This window comes from Heptranchias perlo, chromosome 18, assembly GCF_035084215.1.
Source record: "Heptranchias perlo isolate sHepPer1 chromosome 18, sHepPer1.hap1, whole genome shotgun sequence".
Lineage (NCBI taxonomy): Eukaryota > Metazoa > Chordata > Chondrichthyes > Hexanchiformes > Hexanchidae > Heptranchias > Heptranchias perlo.
This window is the reverse complement of record NC_090342.1, coordinates 50,727,742-50,753,782: the sequence shown is the minus strand read 5'-3', so window position 1 is coordinate 50,753,782 and position 26,041 is coordinate 50,727,742. Positions and strand designations below refer to the sequence as shown.

The following is a 26,041-nucleotide window of genomic DNA, read 5'->3' as shown; positions in this document are numbered from 1 at the left end:
TTTTTTTTGAAAAAGTAATCAAAAAACTAATGGAATGTTGGCCTTTATCTCAAGAGGGTTAGAATACAAAAGTGAGGAAGTTATGCTTCGGTTGCACAGAGCTTTGGCATCACCGCATTTAAAGTACTGCGTTCAGTTCCGGGCATCAAACCTCAGGAAGGATACATTGGCCTTGGAAGAGGTCTGGCCCGGATTCGCCAGAATGATAAGACCATAAGAGATAAGAGCAGGAGTAGGCCATTCGGCCCCTCGAGCCTGCTCCGCCATTCAATGAGATCGTGGCTGATCTGATTTTTACCTCAACTCCACTTTCCCGCCTTTTCCCCATATCCTTTGACTCCCTTGCTGATCAAAAATTTGTCTAACTCAGCCTTGAATGTATTCAATGACTCAGCCTCCACAGCTTTTTGGGGTAAAGAATTCCAAAGATTCACGACCCTCTTGTGGGAGAAGAAATTTCTCCTCATTTCCGTCTTAAACGGGCAACCCCTTATTCTGAGACTATGCCCCCTTGTTTTAGATTCCCCCATGAGGGGTAACATCCTCTCAGCATCTACCCTATCGAGTCCCCTCAGAATTTTGTATGTTTCAATAAGATCTCCTCTCATTCTTCTAAACTCCAATGAGTATAGACCCAACCTGTTCAATCTTTCCTCATGATAGGCTTAAAGGGTTAAATTACGAGGACAGGTTGCATAGACAGGCTTGTATTCCCTTGAGTTTAGAAGATTGAAGGGGTGATCTAATGGCGGTATTTAAAATGATAGGGTAGACGCAGAGAAACTATTTCTTAAGGGAATCCAGAACAAGGGGACATAAACTTAAAGTTAGAGCTAGGCCATTTGAGAGTGAAATAAGGATGAACTTTTTCACACAAAGGGTAGTGGAAATCTGGAATGCTGTCCCCCAAATGGCTGTGGATCCTGGGGACCAGTTGAAATTTTCAAGACTGAGATTGATAGACTTTTGTTAGGTAAGGGTATCAAGGGATATGGAGCAAAGGTGGGAAAATGGAGTTGAGGTGCAGATCATCGATGATTTAATAGAATGGGGAATAGGTTTGAGGGGCTGAATGGCCTATTCCTGTTCCTATTCATGTAACTGTTTGGTGTATCAAGCCAAGCTTTGTGATTGTAGAATCGTTCCTGTTGAGCTTGGGGAACTGAGGCCAATTGTGGTTCCCAGTAGCTCCCTGCTCCCCAATATTAGAAGGGGTGCTGTGGGAGCATAGATGCTTCCCTTATCAGTTTTTAAAAAAAAAGCTTATCCAAAGACAATCTAGTGCCTTGGGCAGCTCCTTGTGCACCATTCACAGTCTTAGCTCGTCTCTAAATCGGCTGTTGAAAACACCACTGCATATCGGGCTCCAAATCATGTGAGATTAGTCTGCAGAAAATTGGTGCCAAATTTTCCTCCCTGTGCGAAAGTGCCAAGCCTTCACGCATCATCATCATCATCATCATCATCATCGCAGCTCCCCATCAAATATCCAGAACTCATTGTGTGGACATATAACCAACCCTACCCTGTCATGCCCGGTGTGTTAAATCAATAAGCTCTGTAATAACACAAAAAATGATATTACATTGGAATATTTTAGCATAGAAGTTACAACATGAAAACAGGCCATTCGGCCCAACCAGTCTGTGGTGGCATTTACCCTCCATGTGAGCAAATAGTCCCTAATCACATTTACCCACCCTGTTCCCATATTCTGTCATCCTCTTTTCCTTCGTCTACCTATCAAATTATTGACTTGAATCAAAATATGAGGAAGCTGGCTGAATATGGTGCCGTTGTACCTCTGAGTGGTTTTCTCTTTCTAAGCCTCCTCTACTGAAAGCAATGACTTGTGCTGGACTACAGCTCCTTAGTTGGGAGCAGCCTCCTGATACCGTGCCTGAGCCTCCATCCTTCACACACTGCATAACCTGGGTACTGGGTACTAAGTGTATGTGGGCTGTTTGACTGTAGGGGAGGAGCATCACTCAGCTGCTACACTTCCAGTGCAGCACAGTAATCTGGAGCAGGATCCCTTAGTGCTCCAATTTGCAAATGACTTGGACTGAACCAGGAATCAAACTTTGGAGCACATCAATCTAGACAGCTCCATGAAACACTATATGCATTGCACTTTATCTTCTTTTTATCAGAATTCAACCAATGTACGGAAGGAAAGGTTGTCCTCTATCAAGTTGGGCTCAAAGTCCCAGATGTCGTGCTGAAGCCGAACAGTGCTCTGGTTGGGTTGCACCTGGAGTACTGCATAAGGAGACTATCCAAGCCCTGGAGATGGTCCAGCAATGAGGCTAATCCTGACTTTTGGATAGGTGAGCTGTGAGGAATGACTTAATAAGCCATGAAAAGATGGACCCTTGTAGAAGTATATAAGGATCTTAACTGGATAAAGAGAGTTAACCATAAGAATGAAAGACTTGCATTTATGCAGCACCTTTCAAGACGACCCAAGGCGCTTTACAGCCAATGAAATACTTTTGAAGTGTAGTCACTGTTGTAATGTAGGAAACATGGCACAGCAAGGTCCCACAAACAACAGTGAGATAATGACTAGATAATCTGTTTTAGGTGTTGGTTGAGGGATAAATGTAGGCCGGGACATTGGGGAGAACTGCTCTTCTTCGAATAGTGTCATGGGATCTTTTACATCTACCTGAGAGGGCAGACGGATCCTCAGTTTAAAGTGCCACCCAAAAGACGTCAGCTCCGACAGTGCAGCACTCATTCAGTTACTGCACCGAAGTGTCAGCCCAGATTTTGTGGTCGAGTCTCTGGAGTAGGACTTGACCCCATAACCTTCTGACTCAGAGACGAGAGTGCTGCCAATTGAGCCATGGCTGAGGTACAGGAGGACAGGAGAGTACAGGGTCAAGCTGCGTAAGACAAATTTGTGGCAGAAACCAGGAAGTATTTCTTTCCACAGAGGGTGATTTATAGGTTGGCAGGAAGGATGATTGAAGTCAGGACACTGGATTCATTTAAGAAGTGACAAGATTGTGTACTACGGGAGTGGTATTGTGGTGGGATGAGATCAAATGGACCGGTTTTTATCCGAACCTGTCTCGTTAAGTGTGACTTCCCCCAAACTACGAGGAATGAAATCACTGAAGGACTGCTCTGTCAGAACAACACTAAATGTTGGATGATCTCGTTGAATCACTGTAATTATCCCTCGTTCAACGGCCATGCAACAAATTGACTATTTATGATTGCACACATGGGGGTTTAAAAACTAGATTGAATTTGCTATTCTCACTGAATCCTGAAATAAGAATCAATGTGACTACATCAGGCAACCTTCTGAGTCATCCTTTCACGTTCTGTATACACCTGCTGAGGTAAATGACAGTGTAGATCCACCATATGTCAGTTCACTTCAGCTAATCTGCCAAAAGTCACTCAAGATGACAGTGCATTGGTACTCAAATCAGGAACTTGAGCCAAGACAATCCCTAGATTCAGGGCCTGTGAAGATATGTATTGAAAACAGCCTATGCCTACCTGCTGACATAGTCTGACACAGAGTGTGTGTCCTTCAGCATGTACTCAATGCAGGACACGGTGTGTGTCCTTCAACGTGTACTCAATGCAGGACACGGTGTGTGTCCTTCAGCATGTACTCAATGCAGGACATGGTGTATATGTTCTTCAACAACAACAACCACTCGCATTTACATAGCACCTTTAATGTAATAAAACGTCCCAAGGCACTTCATAGGAGCCTTATTAAACAAAACTTGACACCGAGCCACATAAGGAGGTATTAGGACAGAGGTAGGCTTTAGGAGCGTCTTAAGGAGGAGAGAGAGATGGAGAGGTTTAGGGAGGGAATTCCAGAGCTTAGGGGCTGGGCAGCCGAAGGCACAGCCACCAATGGTGAAGCAACGATAATCGCAAATGTGCAAGAGGCAAGAATTGGAGGAGCGTAGAGTTCTCGGAGGGTTGCAGGGCTTGAGAAGGCTACAGAGATAGAGAGAGGCGAGGCCATGGAGGGATTTGAATTGCTGGACTGGGAGCCAGTGTAGGTCAGCAATAGAGGAAAAATGTGCAGGGCTATGGGGAAGGAGCAGCAAAGTGGGACTAATTGGATAGCTCCTTCAAACAGCTGGCACAGGCACGATGGGCCGAGTGGCCTCCTTCTGGTGCTGTATGATTCAATGAATACTTGCTAGGACAGGACACGAATTCTAGTCCGTTCCTGAGGACGATTTACTCCATTCCTTGTTTTCCAACATGCTCTCTATTCTGTGCCTCTGTAGAAATAAAAAAAAAGAGGACCAAGGCTATGATTGATGCGTAGGATCTGCTTTAAATCATGTGGAATTGATACTTAATGACATCTAATTCTTTTAAGGTTTATTTTACTTAATAAAGCAGCCCAGCATTGCCATTTGATTTTATGACCTTAAGCTCCTTTCATATAAATGCCATTGACTTGTATTAATTTTTTTGGATCATAATTAACTCAATTGATTACCTCAATGGTTCAACAAAAAATACAAGTAGGGTTTTAAAAATTGGTTCAATATAACCTAGATCTATTAATTTATTAATAACATTATGTACTTCCTATTCATCACATTTCTGGTGTTGCACTTTCTCACAACCCGAATTCTTGCAGCTGATTGGCTTGTATTCATATTTATTTCGGCTCAGCAAAAATTGATTGGAAAGGAGATGATGAACTAATCAAATTGCTACAAAATACCTTTTGCAAATATTTTCTTCTGGCCATTTTCCCTTCAACCTTCTGACTACAAGTAGATAAAAAATATATTTGATAACTATCTTTAATATATGCAAAAAAAAACCAAAACAAATGTAATAATTATTTCAACTTGTTCGTAAATTTCCACAAATCCTGTTGAAAATGTGACCATTATGTGTTGGCTCTGAGGCCTCCCGCCTGGGGCTTAAGTTTGCGATCCTTCCCAACCTATTGTCACCCATTCTTGGCTCTCAGGCCCCACACCCAGCATGTTCCAAGTCCATCCTTACCTGCCATGCCCACAACCCATTCTCACAAAAAACCCACAATGGTAACGAGGCTGGAATTGGCCTCAGTGCCCCTGAGTTAGGGAGGGAATGTCGCCCGGGGTTCCCACTGCTGCATGCTACCCAGTAACCCCTGCTCAACAGTTTTAAGTGTGGACATTGGGTGAGGGAAAGATTGGGTTTGGGTTTGGCTGTGATGATGCCACAGCCAAATAGCCTACTAATGTCCACTGTCGTGGTTAACATGCGAAGAATGGCAGTTTAGGAGAAGCGATAGAGTTTGACTGGTGCCCACTGACCCGTAGCCCTGGAGAGTTCTTCCTTTTGTTGTTCATCTCCAGGGGAACTCAAACTCCAGTGCTTAAAGGCGATCAGCTCAATGTCTCATGCTCCCAGTTAATTTCTGGAAATATTAACTCGACCTTGCCTCTTTCTGACTTGAGCACTATGTGGCCAAACCAAACAAATTGCTGCAACACCTTGAAGAAGCCTATGATGTCCCTGGAGGCTCGCAATTAAGTCTGAAGTCTGGCCCCGTGCTGACATTTCTATTTAACTAATGAGATTGTTAACATGGAGTGCAGACTTTCAACAGGCACAGTGCGTTGCTGATAAGAGTTATATTTGGATATTTAGTTTACTTTTTTGCCAGTTTTCTCCCCTCATTTCCTGGAGGCATTCTACTCCTTGCTGAGGTGGGTAAGAAAGACCTTGCATCTGCGTAGTGTCTTACCGTGTCTCTCAGAAACTCCCGATGTTGCTTTGTGTGCAACGGATTGCTTTGAAATGTAGTCACTGCTGATTTGGTACGGTAGCATGGGCACCCAATGCCCTCTGGTACTCACCTAATTAATGCTTCTTCATGTGTGAGGAGAGACTAGGTTGGCAGCCTAGCCGATTATGGGGTTGGGGGGTGGTTGTTGCTATCTGCCTGATCCTTTCCTTACTTAATATCCTTATTTGTGCACTTTCCAGTGGGAGTCACTGGATATAACAATCAATAGCAGGAACCTTGGCTGATTGTTTTTTCCACTGATTGGTCCACGGGCACTGAGCCCAATTGCAGTGCCCCGTAATGTCATCCAGTAGAAATTGGATTGAACCTGAGACCGCCACGATCTGAGGCATGTTGAATGAAGTTGCCTCTGTCGTGTGGAAAGGGGGTTACACTGGTTGCACGGACTTGCTCCAAGGTGCACATAATGTTGGACCAGCCAAGGACCAGTATTGGTGTAGGTTCAGCGTTAACCCGGTGGCATCACATGAGAGTGCGTCAAGACGAGGCAGTGACTATGAAGCATTTTCTGTCAGACCCTCTTGAAGACCCTCTTGACTGTGCAGCCACGTTGTGCCACCTCCAGTACACTGCCTGGAGCTGGCGCACCACAATGAACCCAGGTCAACCCCAGCTGCCAACTCCCAATCCTGAGCCAGTGGGCTTGCAAAGTTGGAGCACGTTTCTGGGGGAATCGATCTTCATGCCGCTGAGTTCCATCCAAGTCTCAGAGTGCCACTGTACGTGCACAGGCTTGGAAAATCAAGTAAGTTGACCATCACAGGTTAGCTTGGCACCTCTGGGACCTGGGTCACGGGAAGTCTCCTTATGTCTACTGGCTGTAAGGGTCAGCTGCGAAATGAGTTCATCGATCTCAAGTCAGTTCCACTTGGGCATGGGATCACAGCACAAAACATGGTCCTAATTGGTTCTGTATTGGTTATCTCACTCAGGGAGAGCATGGGACGGCTGTTGGAACAGGGTGAAATGAGCTAAGTGTCCTGGTACAGTAGGGAACGGTTTGAATTGGAGCATGTTGGGGCAGAGTAGTTGACGCTGACTCGGAGTGAAGCCACTTGTGTACAGGGCTTTTTGAGTTAGATTCTGAGAGTGCATCGTCCAGGGAAGAGCTTCAGAAGCGTGGTGTTAAATGCAGTTTCCGTTGACCAGCAGCGGGCTTGTAAAACTGAGTCCACAAATCTGCCGCTGGTCTACAGAAGCCAGCTTCAACAGTTGCCTCCTGGAATCCAACTTAAGAGGAGACTAATATAAAAGGCCCATTAGTGTTTCATTCCCCTGTGCTAAACTCTCTCACCTTGATGACCACACAATTCACCAGAAGAAAGCAAGCCCAGTTCAGGTGAATGAGATGCCACTTGCATTGTAATGCTGCTGCTGCACTTGAGACTGCAGAGCAAGTAGCAAGTTATAGGTGAATTCCATTCGCAGTAAAAGAGAGACGAGAGGGAATAATACAATAATAAGAATGATTTCAATGGGGGTGCGTTGGCCTTTAAATCCAATTCTCGACTGTTGGACCATTGAAACTCCCTCTTGCAAAAAAAAAATGATCTTGATATAGTTCAGGAGAATGTGTTTCAGCATTGGAAAAAGACTCAGCTCTCAAGGTTTATTAAGATTTGTTTCCGACATATGTACTCCTGGGGACAGTAAACCGATTAACTCGCATGATAAACTGCAGCTCCTAAAGTACTTGAAACATTCTGGGAAGGCTTTGAGGCTGTTTTGCCTGGGTTCTACCATTTTGGGAGATTGGGGGTGGCAGCTGGAGTAACACAAAATCTTTCAGTGAGCAGTGAGGGTTAGAGAAGCCCCAAGAAGCAAAGGGTTTGAATGAGCCTTGGTAAATATGCCCAAAAACAAGGTGATGGCCAGCACTGAAATCTGATTGAGGAGAGATGCCAGTACCTGGCCGACCAACTCTCTTGCATTAGACAGGGGCCTCTTGCGACCTTCTGGCCTCCAGCCTGAGCAGTGCGATCTCCTGTATGTGTGGACTGTGCAGGTAATGCCCAGCATTTCTCTCACAGGGAGGGGAAGACACTGCGATAACAAGGGAGGTTTGGGTGAAGGCAGCCTCCTGTGCTCACTTGTTATCCTTCCAGTGTGCCAACCTCACTGTCTTCCCATTGCAGCTTTAGACATCCACCTGAACAGGCAGATAGGACTTTGCTTCAGTATCTCATCTGAAAGACTGTACCTCTGAGAGTCCAACACTCCCTCAGTATTAAACTGTGTTTGTGTTCTCAAGTCCCAGTAGGGGGGTGGGAATCCACAACCTTGCAACCCAGAGGCACGAGTGCTACCAATTGAGCCAAGCTGACACATAACGTAAGCACCCAATACATGAGCAGATCCCCCCCCCCCCCCGCCCCGAGAGTGCCCTTTCATGGCCTCTGCCAGCCAGATCAGAATGACTTTGGCAACAGCTTACAATCTGGTTGTCCATCAGACTTGTTAGCTATGAGTAGTAGATTGTGGGGAGGTGAAATTGTGAATAAATACCCTCAAAAAATTGGACGTTGCCACTATCGGTTAATGTGCAGTTCCTGTGGGAGTCTTGCGGGGGCAGAAAGCCTCCATGTCCCCAGAAGCCTATACTATTCCAAAGTAAAGAGCCCCAGCTTCCTAAGTCCTGATAACTAAGGGCCCTTAAGTTGCATATCAATCATATGGCCCACCTCAATATCATCCACCACATGAGGGGACCAAAACTGGACACAGTATTTTGGGTGCAGCCAGACCAAGGCCTTGTACAGTTTTATATTTAATTGTCCTAACATCCCATTTGGTTTCACAATAACCTTGTGTCACTGGTCATGGACCTTCAATGTGTCTTGAACTACAACCCTCAGGTCATTCTCCCACTCAGCAGCTTGGAGTGAGCAATCATGCATGATGTCCACATTCTTGGAATAGCCTCTGCCCAAATGCATCATCTGTACTTCTCTACATTAAAAGACATCTGCCAGATTCAGGCCCATTCCCCTATTACGTCTAGTTTGGCTGTAAATCTAATATTTAGGAACAGGAGAAGGCCATTCAGCCCCTCGAGCCTGTTCCACCATTCAATTAGATCATGGCTAATCTGTAGCTTTGCTCCATATCCCTTGTACCTTTACCTATCGAATAAAAATCTATCGATCTCAGTCTTGAAAGCTCCAATTGTCCCACTGTCCACAGCTTTTTGGGGGAGAGAGTTCCAGTTTTCCACTAGCCTTTGGGTGAAGAAGTGCTTCCTGATTTTACCTAGCTCTAATTTTAAGATTATGCCCTCTTGTTCCAGATTCCCACGCCAGAGGAAATAGTTTCTCTGTATCTACCCTATTGAATTCCCTCATACTCAAGGGAATACAAGCCAAATTGATGCATCTGGCCCTCACAATTTAACCCTTTAAGCACTGGTATCATTCTGCACACATCTGCGTTCCTCCTACTGCTGGCTGTCCATTGGGCTCTACCGGTAATGTGTACATGTGGACATCGGATGAGAACAGAATCCCTCTTGGTTGCAACCTCTTTGTGGTCAAATAGCCTGCTGACACTTCCTGTCAAAATGCACAGGAGTAATGGGCACTTGGGAGAGGTCCTGAAGAGAGTCCCTGTGCCTATGCAACTGGACCCCAGCAAAGAGTTGGGGTTGGGGGGGGGGGGCGGAAATTGGATAGGGCCTGTTTTCGGGCGGGAGTAGCATGATCCGCTATTACCCCGCGCCCAGTGGTCCCTGTGCAGGCAGGACGAGATTTTCATCAGGCCTGAGGACTCATCTGCAATCTGCGTTGGAAATCAGTGTTGAATGAGGATGCCTTGCACTTTGCACTTTCCCATCAGCAGGGGGAGCTCCAATCTCTTAAAGGCAGGCTTTCTGTTAGAAATCCCTTAAAGGTAGCTGGTACCTGTTATTTGCTGAATATGAAAGCCTACTGTCTGCACGGAGTCTGAACGGAGATCAGACATCGCACACATAAAGCACAGATGCAGGTCCCATCCCTATGTTTACATATCGATGAGTTATGTTAAAACATTGAATAAAGGTTGCGCACCACAGAGGCCTTGGTGCAAGAGGTGGACAGAAGGAGGGACATTCTATATCCGCTTTGGGAGGGGTGGGGTGGGGGGCAAGAGGCCCTCCAGACATATACTCAAAAGGCAGCGGGAGGCAGTAGGGGATGAAGCCAGTGCCAGGTGCACAGCATCATGAACATGGATGTAGTACAGGAAGAAGTTCAATGCTTTGACATGAGTGGTCAAGGTGAGTGAGGTCAACTGTCAAGTAGGATCTCCTACCAACTGCACCATTAGCCGCATCCACTCCTCCACACACTAAACCCCCAACACTCACCTACCAACAAACTCTTTCCATCAGTACTCAACTCTTCCAATCAGATGCATCCTCTCACCCTCACACATTACCACTGTTGCAAGCCACCGACCCACAACTCACAGGCCACACACACGGGCAGCTATTCAATCATGACAGGCACATTGCCCAGACACACGTCCCACTTTCTTGCAGGAGTAGGCAGCAGGTGGCAGTGGCATTCAGCCCCTTGAGCCTGTTCCACCATTCAATGAGATCACGGTGGACCTGTGACCTAACTCCATACATCCGCCTTAGCCCCATATCCCTTAATACCCTTGGTTCACAGAAATCTATCAATCTCAGATTTAGAATTCACAATTGAGCTAGCATCAACTGCCATTTGCAGAAGAGCTTCCCAAACTTCTCCCAACCTTTGCATGTAGAAGCGTTTCCTAACTTCACTCCTGCACGTCCTGGCTCTAAATGTTAGGCTATGCCCCCTAGTCCTAGTATTCAAGTATAAGAGACCTCCAAAAGCAGTTACAAATGTCTCGGCAGCCAGAAGCAATAATCCAGCCACAACCTGTAAATCCTGCATGGTCCCTTTAAATAGCGCCGGTGGGGGGTCCTCCAGGCACTCTAAGACACATTTGGATGGTCGGGGTTAACACTGTGCGTTGAGTTGAGCGCTCAGTCCCATAATGGTGTCTATCACTTTAAATCAGCGTTGCACACTGATTGAAGCCATTTTCTCCCTACTTTACATGATTCCAGCGTGAGTTATCTGCGCCTGCGCTAACTCCTATACCAAGAGGGCGTCTGGCGCACCTCACGCTGGAAACGTACGTGCGTGTGCAGCCAAGACGCCACCTTGGATGTCAGAGAGGTGGTGTTGCACTGACACAACGGGCGTTACAAGGCCCAATTTAGCGCCCTTGGTGCCTTTAGATGGGAAGGAGTTAATCCTATAGAGGAAGGTGACAAAAAAGCTGTGTACAAATTTCAATATTTAAACAGTGGACCTATGGAGAGAATATTGCAACTTTAGAAATGTCATTGTTAAATCTAGAAAGAAAGACTTGCATTTATACAGCGCCTTTCATGACCTAAGGATATCCCAAAGTACTTTACAGCCAATGAAGTACTTTTTGAAGTGTAGTCACTGTTGTAACATAAGAAACGTGGCAACCAATTTGCGCACAGCAAGATCCCACAAACAGCAATGCGATAATGAACAGATAATCTGTTTTAGAGATAATGGTTGAGGGATAAATATTGGCCAGGACACTGGGGAGAATTCCCCTGCTCTTCTTTGAATTAGTGCTGTGGGATCTTTTACGTCCATCTGAGTGGGCAGACGGGGCCTCAGTTTAACGCCTCATCCGACAGTGCTGCACTCCCTCAGTACTGCATTGAAGTGTCAGCCCAGATTGTGTGCTCAAGTCTCTGGAGTAGGGCTTGAACCCACAATGTTCTGACTTGGAGGCGAGAGTGCTACTAACTGAGCCAAGGCTGACACTTTGTATAGTGCAGAGCAGAATTGTCACTAATTTGTCTTTATCCGTCTCCCACTTGCAGGCGAACCTATGTTTCGTGGACATTGACAACCACTTCATCGAGCTGCCCGAGGATTTCCCGCAGTTTCCTAACAAGCTGGAATTCATCCAGGAAATCTCGGAGGTGCTACTTCAGTTTGGAATTCCACCCGAGGGGAACTTGCACTGCAGCGAGAGCGCCACCCAACTGAAAAACCTGGCGTTGGACGACCTGGTCAATGACAAAAAGAACGGCAACCTAACCGGCAACACCATCAACATGTACGAGTTGCTGAAGGGCAACGAGACCCTGGCTCGGCTACAGGCTTTGGCAAAGCGCACTGGGGTCACCGTCGAGAAGATGGAAATCGCGGCCCCGCCTACGGCGGGGAAGGAGAAGGACACCAAGTGCCGGTGCAGCGAGGAAGAGCTGCGCGATTACAAGCTCGCCGTGCAGCTCCGTGAGGTGTTCGCCAACCGTTTCACCCAGATGTTCGCCGATTACGAGGCCTTTGTCATCCAACCCGCGCAGGACATGGAGTCGTGGCTCACCAATCGGGAGCAGATGCAGAATTTCGACAAGGTAATTGTTTGCCTCCTTCCCCCGCGTGCGTTAAAGTTTTGTAAGTATTTAGTCCTTCATATTGTCGTAAATACAGAGGCCCGGCCTCTACCGGTGGCACCGTGTACATACCGCCTTTCACGACCTCAGGACGTCCCAAAGTGCTTTACAGCCAGTTGAAGTTCTTTTGAAATGTAGTCACTGTTGAAATGTAGGAAACACAGCAGCCAATTTGCACACAGCAAGGTCCAACAAACAACAATGAAATGAATGACCAGATCATCTGTTTTTTTATGATTTTGGTTGAGGGTTAAATATTGGCCAGGAAACTCCCGTGCTCTTCTTCAAAATAGTGTCGCGGGATCTTTTACGTTCACCCGAGAGGGCAGACGAGGCCTCAGTTTAACGTCTCATCCAAAAGACTGCACCTCCAACAGTACATCACTCCCTTAGTACTGCATTGGAGTGTCAGCCTGGATTTTGTGCTCAAGCCTCTGGAGTGGGGCTTGAACCCACGACCTTCTGACTCAGAGGCGAGAGTGCGACCCACTGAGCCACGGCTGAAAGAGGGCCCAAAGGCCTGACAAAACAATTGTGATTACGGCTCTTGGGACCAAAGGCCGATCACTCTATGGCATAGCACGTGCGACTTTCAAGAAGGTTATTGTGATCAAATGGTTATACAATGCCCAGTCACACTTTCTGGCCATTTCTTGTCTGTCCCTTTAACAGGGAGGGTAATGGAACAGGTCGGGAGTAGATGTGGATTAAAACTCCCTCTACTCTACTTCAGAAACATGACTCAGCACCAACCGGGAGAAAGCAACCGCTACGTGCACCAGTCCCCATTTTGCCAATTCTCACATCAGCCGCTCTGTAGCCTCACGAAGTGAGATTGTAGATTTAGTGCCACATTAGGGGAGCCAGTTTTGTGCCAATGCCCACCAGGGAACTGGGTGACCTTATTACGGGATGGGTAGTTTCATCGGTCTGCGTGGGATTCAAACCCCAGGATCCAGAGGTTGAAAGGTCAGTCAGCTCAATGCCCTCCACCACCCCACCCTCACAGAATTAAAATTACGTCAAACGGAGGAAGGCGATATTGACCCTGCAGCACAGAAACAGGCCATTCAGCCCAACTGGTCTATGCTGGCATTTATGCTCCCCACGATCTAGAAGAAGGGATTACATAGCCCTGTGGACGTGCGGTGTATCTTAGCCGAAGGTGAATGGGAGTGCCTGAGTATCTTCGGCTGTGGCAGCGAGCCAGAAGCAAAATGCAAGCGTGCTCCTGACAGCCGCACTGTTTGAAGGTGCCTTTTCTCTTTGCATCCCTTGTGATTCCAGACTGCCTTCGAGGTTAGTTTGGGGAGTTACCAACAATCAGTAAGTGAGATACAGTCTCTCCGTGCCAATGACCCTGATTTGCACGTTCTAGACTCCTTGGCGTCAGCTGCTCGAGGAGAGTGACTGGGATCATCTTGTTCCTAATCATGTTCATTCCGGTTTTCCGGCCTGAGAAACGGCAAAAGCTTCACCGATGGAATCTTTGGCTCCGGAATATCGGTCGGCTTCTCAGTTGCACACTTGCCTGTTGCCTATATTTTTTCATGTTTCTGATGAATTGTGTCCTATTTTCTTTGAACCTGTGAGTGCCGCAAAATAGTCGTCAATTTCTGACCAGTGTCCCCTATTAGATGGGAGGCGAGGCACGCCAACTAAAACACTCGGCATAACAACACGCTAGAGGTGTGTGCGCGTTCAGAACGTCATTCGATTCTGACAGTCAATGAAGATTAGCACCGGTCAACAAACTCTTGAAGTGACATCGCTTGACCCTGCTTCAGGGTCACCCTGGGCACGTACGACTCCTCGCAAGAGGGGCAAGCATTCAGAGGGGAACCCCCCCCTCCACTCCAATCCCGGGACCTGTGGATGGAGTTGTGTTGAATTAAAAACTGCTTATGGTTCCCCCCGCCATGACTTAGTGGTGATGCAGGTCTCCTGGTGCAGTGCTGATTCATACTGACCCTTAGAGCCCTGCAAATTTTTCCTTTTTGACTATACATTGGATTCCAACTTTCTAAAGTACCCACTCGACCATTGGGGCAAGCTTTCTTGAGCTTTTTTTCATATTTCAAAATAAACTTTATTCATAAAATTTGTAAAGGTACATACAATGCAATTCAAGTCACACTTCAAACAATACAATACAGGTTATACAATTTACAACAGTACATACAGTACAAATCAACGGTCCCGATACAATCAATAGTTACGCACCATACATTGTAAATACAGTTTGTGGCACCCTAGGGTGCCTCCTTGCATTACAGTCGTTACCGGTTACCGATACAGTACATTCTGTTACGTTTATTTATCATTTTGCATTCTGCCCATGGGGGTTTTTCCCTGATTCCAGCCCCTCGGTATACAATAGCGGGGGGGCTCTAAACAGTGGCCTTTCCCATAGAGCCTTTGCGTAGGTCGCACCTCGCCTCAGTGCGTCCCGCAACACGTACTCCTGGACCTTGGAGTGTGCCAGTCGGCAACACTCGGTCGTGAACAGCTCCTTCAGCTGGAAGATCCGCAAGTTTCGGGCAGAACAAAGGGCCTCCTTCACCGAGTTGATGGTCTTTATAGCCGCAGGTGCTATCAGTCTCGGTGTGGATCTCGGGGAACGGTCCGTAGAGCACAGCATCCTGTGTTACCGAACTGTTTGAGATGAACCGGGACAGATACCAATGCATCTCTCTCCACACTCTCTGCGTAAAGGGGCAGCCCATCAGGAGGTGGAAGAGGGCCTTGAGCTTATTTAGGGTTTTGTAACCGTCCAAGCTGTCAGCCCTGCAAAGCAGAACAGTAAGAAGGTAAGTGGTGCATGCTAGACCAACTATTGTTTAATAATTGTGGCAACAACTGCGATTGCAAAACAAATTATGAAGGGTTTTGATTGAGTAGATAGGGAGAAACTGTTCCCACTGGTGGTAGGGTCAGTAACCAGAGGACACAGATTTAGGATAATTGGCAAAAAAAGCTGGTGAGGAGGGGGAGAGGAGGAGAATTTTTTTTACTCAGCGAGTTATTATGATCTGGAATGCACTGCCTGAAAGGGTGGTGGAAGCAGATTCAATAGTAACTTTTAAAAGGGAATTGGATATATACTTAGAATGGAAAAAGGTTGCAGGGCTATGGGAAAGAACAGGTGGGGGGGGGACTAGTTGGATAAGAACATAAGAAATAGGAGCAGGAGTAGGCCATCCGGCCCCTCGAGCCTGCTCCACCATTCAATAAGATCATGGCTGATCTTCCACCTCAACTCCACTTTCCCGCCTATCCCCATATCCCATGATTCCCTTAGTGTCCAAAAGTCTATCGATCTCAGTCTTGAATACACTCAATGACTGAGCATCCACAGCCCTCTGGGGTAGAGAATTCAAAAGATTCACAACCCTCTGATTGAAGAAATTTTCCCTCATCTCGGTCCTAAATGGCCAACCTATTATCTTGATAGCTCTTTCAAATTGCCGGCACACACACAATGGACTGAATGGCCTCCTTCTGTGCTATACGATTCTATGATCTGGAGTTGGCAATACCAACGTGAAGGCACGAATTGAGGGAGCCACCAGACTGATCCCCAGGAGGGAGTGCCGAAACTTGGGCTGTTCAACCTCGAAAGGAGGCGACTGAGAGACGATCTCATAAAGTTATGGAAGATACGAAACAATGTAGAGAAAGTAAATCTGGAGCACAATCCAATTAAACTGTGACAGTAGAACAATGGGGCACGGGCTCAAACTGATGAGAGGCAAATTTAACACAGATGTCAGGAGGCTCTCCTTCGCACAAAGATTGATCATAGCCTCAAAATTTGAAAAAAAGGGTGAAAAGACAGTTTACATTTAGCTACTTTACACACAGAATGGTGAATGTATGGAATGGACTGCCCAGGGAGGGAGTAGGAGTCGATTGTAGCAGCAAATTCATGGAGCTGGACAATTATCTGTGGAAAAATTGAATGGAAGAGCATGGGAGGTATCGTAGGATATGACATTTCCCAGACGCTGGGATTGTCTGGATTGGTTCTTTATATTCCCAAGTACCTAGGAACTCATGGAATGGATTTCAGAGCAGGGCAAAGAAGGATAAATTCTGGAATAATTTAAGAGACAGTTTGAATGGAAGGGGGCACGGAGATGAAGATAATATTGGCTGCCTTGTGGCAAATGTATCTTGTGAAATCTGATACGTCCAAATTATTCAGCAATGGAACAAGATCCATTGATCGCTCTACACTGAGAAAAGAAAGAGTGAACTAGCATTTATCTAGTCTTTCAGCCAATTAAATATTTTTGAAGTGTAGTCATTGTTGTTTTGTAGGCAAACATGGCTACTATTTTGCACACAGCTAAGGTCCCACAAACATCAATGTGATAAATGACCAGTTAATCTATTTTTGGTTGTGTTGGTTGAGGGATGAATGCTGGCCAGGACACTGGGAGAACTCTCCTGCTCTTCTCCCATGGGATTGTTTAGACAAACTGGGCTACTGTTTGATGTCTCATTCAAAACCCTTCACCATTGCAGCACTCCCTCAGTATTACACTGAATTGTTGTGATTACGTGCTCAAGTCTCTGGAGTGGGGCTTGAACCTGTGACCTTCTGACTCAGAGTCAGAGGCAAGATTGCTACCACTGAGCCAAGCTAACACTTAAAGCATGTGAAGGAAGGAGTGGCCAAGACTGCCTGGTTGCACCAAGCTATATTTTGCTGCTGATGGGACTTGGATATAAAATGTAACACTTGAAGACAGAGTCCGCCCTTGAGTGTCTTCACTAAGCCATGAATAGTCAGCATAGAGCATACTTTATTCCTTACCCATGGACAAGACATTTTGGGCATTGAGTTTCAAAGTTCTGCATTAAAGCAAGGGTGAATTTGTATCTTGACTTCTATTTTATGTACATAAGACTTTTTAAAAAAAAAGTAATGGATTATTTACTTTCATTTTAGGCCTCGTTTCTCTCCGACCAACCAGAGCCCAACCTCCCCTTTCTCTCCCACTTCATAGAAACCCAGATGTTCGCCACCTTTATTGACAACAAGATTGTGTCACTGTGGGAGGAGAAGGACCCCCTTCTCAGAGTGTTTGATTCGCGCATTGAGAAAATGAAGATCTACAGTGTTCGTATCCCCACATTACGCACCTCAAACTACCAGAAAAGCACCGTCTTGAAAGAAGCTGGTGAGTACAATCATTCATTGTCCGTTTTTCTGATGGGGTGGGGAGGGGAGCGGGGGGCGGTGAGGACAGATAATCTCGAGCACTATTTATAATCAGTCAATGCCACGAATCAGGCCTACTTCAGAACAGCAGTTCTCAGCTCACAATACTGAGCTCCGAAGCCTGAAACAAGTTCAGCTGATAGCAGTAATCTGACCTTGGAGGACACCTGCTTGTTGCTCCAGTTTTAGCCTGTAGGCATTTGTGAACATACTTTAAAAGCTTTATTACGCTCCAAAATGCTGCCACATTTAATGCTACTTGCAGTTAGGGTTGCCAACCCTCCAGGATTGCCCTGGAGTCTCCAGGAATTGAAGATTAATCTCCAGGCCACTGCTGCAAGCAAACCCAGGAGAAAAATCATCGGGGGAATTAAACAAAATTATGGTTTCTTTCATTTTCTTTGAACACTTCCATTTATTGGTTATAAAAACTATTGGAATTGGGGGGAAAAAGGCTGTTTGACTAACAGTCAGGATTAATCCAATTGGGTAACAAAGAGTTGGCTCCCTTCCCAATTGGCGCGGGAAGGCAGTGCGCCTGGAGGATGGACCAATGGCGGGAGTGTGGGGGCGGGGTGGTTTGAGATGGGAGGTCATGTGATGAAACCTCCAGGAACACACCCAATCAGAGTTGGCAACACTACTGGCAGTACACAAGAATCATATCGACTTGAAATCAGATACTTTTCTCTTAATGTGACGGTGTTCATGTTTGAACAGGTGAAGCGATTTCTTTACTCCTTTCAAACCCCAGGTTTTGGATGCGAGCAGGGGAACTGTACAGGGGATTCCCCCACCCCCTCCCCTCCCCTCCCCTCCAATCTAATGTTATATTCCGTTTCTCAGATACTCAGCAGAGGTAACATCTTCCAGTGTCTGTGGTGCACGCAGTACTGGACAGGTTAGTGAAAGTTAAACAGGTGTGTGAGCGATGCACTCCTGCTCATGGATGACCCAGCAGGAAGAATAAGAGAGCAACATAAAAAACAGAAAGTTCTAGAAATATGGAGAAGCTCCTGCAGCACCTGAAAAGGAAAGAAAAGACCGGTTAATACTTGGGTGGAGATCCCTTCATCAGAACAAGAACTTGCATTTATATAGCAACTTCAACACAGTAAAACATCCCCAGGTGCTTCACAGGAGCGATTATCAAACAAAATTTGACACCGAGCCACATAAGGAGATATTAGGACAGGTGACCAAAAGCTTGGTCAAAGAGGTAGGTTTTAAGGAGTGTTTTAAAGGAGGAGAGAGAGGTGGAGAGATTTAGGGAGGGAATTCCAGAACTTAGGGCCTAGGCAGCTGAAGGCACAGCCCCCCAATGGAGGGGCGAAGGAAATCGGGGATGCACAAGAGGCCAAAATTGGAGGAGCGCAGAGATCTCGGAGGGTTGTAGGGCTGGAGGAGGTTAGAGAGATAGGGAGGGGCGAGGTCATGGAAGGATTTCAACACAGGGAGGAGAATTTTAAAATTGAGGCGTTGCTGGGCCAGGAGCCAATGTAGGTCAGTGAGCAAAGATATGATGGATAAATGGGATTTGGTGCTTGTCTACTGGCAGCAGAGTTTTGGATGAGCTCAAGTTTACAGACGAGTTGGAGGTAACAAAAGCATGGATGAGGGTTTCAGCCGCAGATGGACTGGCAGGGGCGGAGACGGGCGATATTAGTGGAAAAGCTGCATGAAGAGTACTTCAGTGGAAAAAACAATAGAGACTTAAATAATTTCATTGCGGCCTAGTGGGAAAAGGCCTTGCTTGGTGTAGAATTAAACCACACAGATCAGAAGATCGCAAGTTCAATTTCTGACCTGATCTCAGCTCAGCCAGCCTACCTGTTAAGAAGCTACAACTGACCTCTGGGCAAAGGAGAGAAGAGATCCTCCAGGTTTCCCGCTCCTGTTCGATGTCTAGTGACTCCTGCTGGAAAGCTCACATGCGTGTGCATGATTAGATGTTGAGAGAGAATAGGTCTTGCTTGACTGTGAGAACCCCCAGTGTTGAAAAGCCTGTGGACAATCCATGTCCTGCAACCCATATGAAGAATGGGCGCCCCAACAAGAGAAAATGCCTTCAGTAGAAAAGAAATAATTAGGGGTAAAACATATCTCAGGAACAAAATGGCATCAAACACTTCTGTATAGAATTTGTAGAATGATAAAATCACGCAGAGTGGATGTATATGTTGCAGGTGAAATAATATAAAATCCAGATGAATGAAGGGAGGATTGATTGAGGAGGATCATTAATGGGTACCAATGGTAATGGGGTCACCTCCCCTTACATAACCAAGGACGTACCCCAGATTCAAGTGAGATGTGGCCAATGTACAAGTTGAAAGAAAAATCTCACTCTACAAATTCTATTACACCGACAATTAAGTGGCTCGTTAAATATTTATGAGCTATTTGAAAGGAAAATAAATTTAACTGCGACAGTTGCAATTGCAGTTGGCTTTTTTAATACTCCCATTTAGATCTTATAAGTTCTCTCCCTCCCCCCATCCCCACTTTCTCTCCTTGTTTAATCGAGTTAATTTATTTAATTCCTAGGATCACTGCATCCCCCAGAGCATCTATTCTTTGTTTGTTTATTTATTGCACATATGCCAACTCCATGTGGGCTGGGAGCCAAGTTTCTGTCCCTTGCCTGTGCCTCTCGCTGCTAGAGTGGCCTGGTAGTAACTACCCTCTGGATTTATCCCTCCCCACTTGCCCTTAGCCATGAGAACTGTCGAACGTTTGATCGATGCATTGAATCTGGAAATCACTCCCCCAAAAGGCTGCGGATACTGGGACAATTGGAGCTTTCAAGACTGAGATCGATAGATTTTTGTTGGATAAGGGTATCAAGGGATATGGAGCAAGGCCAGTAAATGGAGTTGAGGTACAGATCAGCCGTGATCTAATTGAATGGTGGAACAGGCTTGAGGGGCTGAATGGCCTACTCCTGTTCCTATCCTTAAGCTGATCTATCGGAGAAGGCATAGAAAGTCTCATATCTAAGTTTGCCGATGACACAAAGATTGGTGGCATTGTAAGCAGTGTAGATGAAAACATAAAATTACAAAGCGATATTGATAGATTAGATGAATGGGCAAAACTGTGGCAAATCGAATTCAATGTAGACAAATGTGAGGTCATCCACTTTGGATCAAAAAAGGATAGAACAGGGTACTTTCTAAATGGTAAAAAGTTAAAAACAGTGGATGTCCAAAGGGACTTAGGGGTTCAGGTACATAGATCATTGAAGTGTCATGAACAGGTGCAGAAAATAATCAAGAGGCTAATGGAATGTTGGCCTTTATATCTGGAGGACTAGAGTACAAGGGGGCAGAAGTTATGCTGCAACTATACAAAACCCTGGTTACTCCGCACCTGGAATACTGTGAGCAGTTCTGGGCACCGCACCTTCGGAAGGACATATTGGCCTTGGAGGGAGTGCAGCGTCGGTTTACTAGAATGATACCCAGACTTCAAGGGTTAAGTTACGAGGAGAGATTACACAAATCGTGGTTGTATTCTCTGAAGTTTCGAAGGTTAATGGGTGATCTGATCGAAGTTTATAAGATATTAAGGGGAACGGATAGGGTGGATAGAGAGAAACTATTTCCGCTGGTTGGGGATTCTAGGAGTAGGGGGCACAGTCTAAAAATTAGAGCCAGACCTTTCAGGAGTGAGATTAGAAAACATTTCTACACACAAAGGGTGGTAGAAGTTTGGAACTCTCTTCCGCAAACGGCAATTGATACTAGCTCAATTGCTAAATTTAAATGTGAGATAGATAGCTTTTTGGCAACCAAAGGTATTAAGGGATATGGGCCAAAGGCAGGTATATGGAGTTAGATCACAGATCAGCCATGATCTTATCAAATGGCGGAGCAGGCACGAGGGGCTGAATGGCCTACTCCTGTTCCTATGTTCCTACGTTTCTATGAGATGAGGACCTCTTGGTGGGAGAATCACAAGATCGATCCCATTGCCTGGCACTCAAGGGCTTCTAACATAACGCATCACCCAGCCCAGCTCGTGGTAGTGCTAATTATAACTTCATTCAGCGGTGAGTTAGTGGAGATATACTCACCTCCACCATCTGATATTGAGTTTAAAAATTAAAACATGAGGATCCCTTAAAGGCCCAGAGCTTATAGGCATTGCCCGGTGTAGCACGAGGCCATACCGATTTAGCGAGGCGGAGTCCCCAATTCAACTCCTGCTCAGTGATGAGTTAGCTAATCACAGCTGGGGTGGCAGTTGGCAGTGTTACAATGGGCCTCAGTGCCCCTGGGCTGGGGAGGGGAATAATTAACCAAGGTTCCACCCCTGGGAGCTGTCCAGTGACACCTGCTGGACAGTGCGTGTATGTGGAGGTTGGGCGGGATTCTGTGACTCTCCCCATGGTCAAATAGTCCGGCAACACTCAATAACATAAGAAGAGTGGTGGGTGGTCCTGGTGATATTGGCCGGATGTGGAGAGGAGAAGGCAAGAAAACTGAATCAGTCGCCCTTTTTTTTTATATAAAAGAAGGTGTGAAGTGATCAGAAAACTTACTAATTCCCTGAAGTATTTTTGAACCGTAGGTTCCAATTCCCATTAAAATGCCAGCACAGAATGGTCATGACTTAGTGAGGCGTGCTGCAACTCAATTAACTACCGCAATTTGGAGCTCATTCAATATTACACACAGTGCTTAAATGCAAATACGAACTTAATTAAAGGGTTACCATTGCGTTCAGTAGCTGGGACGATATCTTTCCTTCAGTTTCCCTGTCACACTGTTGTAATTGGGCTCCCTCTAAAGACCCATTGTTGAAGAAGAACACATGCTCCTTCTGAAAAGTTGATAGTTTTGACTTAAGTGGCTGTGTTTGACACACATTCCAATTCCTTGCCTCATTTCCCAGTCTATGGCCTGCTCCATTTTAAACAACCTCTAAATGTTTCAACACAAGGACATTGCATATGCCCTTTAAACAGTTGACAGGTTTCAGTACTTTGCCTGAGTGTAAACCCAGATAGTGAGTGCCGTTAACTATTTGAGAGGCAGCTTTAACAGCCAAGACCGATCAAGCCCTTATTTGTCCACACACTTTCCGCAAGGGATAGTGATCAGGAGCAGGAACCCTGGTCAGCTCTCCCCTCCCAGGGATACTGAGACCAATTGTAGCCCCCCAGCTGAATCAGCTAACCCATCACAGATTTGGAATTGAATCTGGGACCTTAGTTATTTAAATTATTCTTTTATTAAAACATCAAACACCTCGGTGTCAGCCGTTGCTCAGTGGTCGCACTCTCGCCTCTGAGTCAGAAGGTTGTGGGTTCAAGTCCTATTCCAGAGATTTGAGCACACAATCTAGGCTGACACTTCAGTGCAGTACTGAGGGAATGCTGCACCGTTGGAGGTGCCGTATTTCGGCTGAGTCATTAAACCGAGGCCCCGTCTACCCTCTCAGGTGGATGTAAAAGATCCCATAGCATTATTCGTAGAAAAGCAGGGGAGTTCTCCCTGGCGTTCTGGCCAATATTTATCCCTCAATCAACAGCACAAACAAATTATCTGGTCATTATCACAGTGCTGTTGTGGGATCTTGCTGTGCACAAATTGGCTGCTGTGTTTCCTAAAACAGTTCAGAAGTACTTCATTGGTTATTTGGGATGTCCTGAGGTCGTGAATGGCGCGATACAAACACACATCCTTTTTCATTTCTTTGCGACTGAAACTTTCATGGTCAGGTGTCCTCCCCGCTAGGCCGCACTGTGACATTGTTGACGGGGAGGCACCCCATGCATCCCTGAACGGTGGGGGTGGGGAGGTGCGGACACACCTGGGAGCTAATCAGGAGCTGCCCAATCCCAGGAGAGCAAACTGGTTGTGCAGTGTTTCCAACTGGTACTGCAGCTTTAATAAAGCAGGAGAAAGAGGGCTACTGTTGACCTTCTGACCCATCAACCACGGTAGAATGGCCAATATCAACCGAGGCACTTTCAACACAAAACGCAGAGGGAAAGAAATCGCCTCTTGTGTGTGGCATTCGATGTATGTCACTGTTAGATGAAGGAAAGATTTGGTAAATATTGAAATGTCGGGTTAATATTTTGTCCTGAATGTCGATGTAATTGTTTTTTGATCACAATATGAAATCGTCAGGGCAACATGTAAACCTAAAGATGTTCATAGAAACATGAAAAAGCTTTCTGGAGTGTATTTATTTAACGACTGCAGCGAATAACAGCACCAAAAAAAAAACTGGTGAACAATTTTCCGCGTTTACTGACGGGGCAATTTATTTCTCCCTCTTGGTCTCGGAGATTTCCGTTGCTGGCTATGGTCGAGATGCTGACCAGTAAGCTCTATTCTGTTTGCCCTGTTGTACTTCAGTTGTTCTTCCAGTTAAGATGACCACTGATGAGATTTAGGCAGAAAGGTTTTCATGTCAGGTGCTTTTCGTTCCCAGACAGCTGGCTTGCTCGAAGGCACTGTTCCTTCGACATCCAAGCTCCAGATCCTCATGTGCTTTGCCCAGAAGACCAGGATGACGGTGGTGAACGTAATAGTGATTTTATTATTGACTTTTTCACAGCTAATTCCGTGGGCGATGGAGTGAATCACATCCTTGTCTAACAACACTGATAACAAAAAGGGCATCCCAGAATAACGTGAACTGAGCTTTTCTCTGTGTGGGTTTTCCTCCGCTTCCATTCATTCAAAAGACAGTCGATAAAATCTACTAGAAAAAAATAAATTCAGTTGTCCCAGTGGCCAAGTGAGCCGTTGTTGTGCTGATCGGTGCAAACTAGAAGGTCCCAGCTTTAATCTCCTCTCCGTGCTAAGTATGGCAATCCTGGCTGGGACAGCGGGTAGTGGCTTCAGCGAGAGGGAAGATCAGCCATGCTTCCCGTTCCTGATCACTCTCCTGTAGAGCCCTGCTGGAAATTGGATGCGAGTGGACCTCCTTTCGAGAGGAGGACTACAATCCCTCCAGGGTCCTGTGTCCAGTTGACATTCAAAGTCAAGGCTTCTGCATCAAGAAAGCCAACTTTGGTGAATATTAGGTGTAACTGGCAAAAATGTTTGACAAACTTTTTTTTTGTTTTGTTTATAAAAACTAGTGGTAGTTTTATAAATTATCTGAAAAAGCTTCCTGATGAGACTCGTTGCATGACCTTATTGTGACAGAATGAAGTGTAGTTCTGCTATCTCCTCAACCAACAAGGTTTGCCTGACACATTTTCACAAAGATATCCTTTCCTTTAGTGGTTTTCAAATTTTTCAGACTCTAGTACCCTCTGCCATTATTAACCATTGACATATTCCTGGGTCCCCTACAACAATAGACCTGTTTCTGAGGAGCCAGTGCAATGATTGACATTTCCTCAGGATCCTCTATAACAGATGACACATTCTAGGGAATGCCCTGCAACTATTGACACATTCCTGGGGCATCCCTGCAGATACTGACATATCCCTGGGGACCCCCTACCACTCTTGATACATTTCTGGGGATCCCCTACAACTCCTGATACATTCCTGGAATCCCCTGCAACTATTGACCCCTGTGCTGACTTCTGAAAGCCCCCAACTCCTCCCAAAAAAAAAATAATTAGTGCTGTCTTTGCCAGAATATTTTTTACTGGTTTTTAAACAGCGCAACCGTGTCGTCAAGCGAGGGACATGGTGGAAACCCGAGAGTCATTATTTCAACAGAAGCCTCGGTTGAAGTACGAACAAAACTCCTGGTGAAAGCCTCACCGAACTGATGGACTGAATTTGTTACAAAGGAAATATCAGCGAACGAGAAACACAGGACACCCTGAACTTAAGAGAACAGGAATGTCCAGGTTTTTGACCATTGATCAATAACATTCACGGGAAGTAGCTAGCAGTGAGGAGGCTGACGGAGCTGCCTGTGTCGTTCCCTTCAGAAGTCATTACACATAATGATGGAGAGGACAGCTTTTCCGTCACCCAGGCACACAAACTGAATTAATCCGATAGCGAGACGTTTAAATTTAGAGCCTCAAACACCTCCTGGTTTGACCGATAAGAGTAATGATCGATTATGGCTCCAAAATTATTGCAGTAACTGGGCTGTCAATCCCTTTGCCACAGATTAAAAGTAATTCAGTCCTAGAACTCTGAAGGACTACATTTATGCTTTGCTTCTAAGGTTTAGTTTCTAAGCCTTTTGAAGGCGCAACAAATGAGTCCATGAATCATTCAGGTGGAATATTAGGTTTGCAGGGGCAGTGGGTAATTAAAGTCTAGCAGTTTTGTGTGGCTATTGATTTAACTCGATCTTAACTTGATCTTTAACTTGATCTGGCTGGTTTTGGAGTCCAGGCCCCTTTTTCTTTTGCTGCATTTAGTTTCAGTTCACTCAATCATCCCTGCTAGCGATTAGCTAGCGAGTCTAAGAGTGTGAATTGGTTCCACAAACAGCAGGCTTCCTACCGGTCAGTATCATAAACCATCAAATTCCAGACTTTCCACCCCCCCCTATCCCCCCACCTTTCTCCTCCTCGCCTGAAGATCACGACTCTCCCAGT

General features: G+C 45.8%; 1 protein-coding gene across 5 annotated transcripts in view; it reads left to right on the top strand.

The window, feature by feature from the left end:
- The window catches only part of LOC137334860 (DENN domain-containing protein 5B-like), a 246,399-nt gene that overhangs the window by 160,380 nt on the left and 59,978 nt on the right, over positions 1-26,041 (top strand). For all 5 annotated transcript variants that reach the window (XM_067999894.1, XM_067999892.1, XM_067999893.1 and 2 more), the window contains 2 exons: positions 11,691-12,230; positions 17,227-17,458. In XM_067999894.1, the coding sequence (XP_067855995.1) occupies positions 11,691-12,230; positions 17,227-17,458 (772 nt within the window). The remainder of the gene's footprint in view (positions 1-11,690; positions 12,231-17,226; positions 17,459-26,041) is intronic.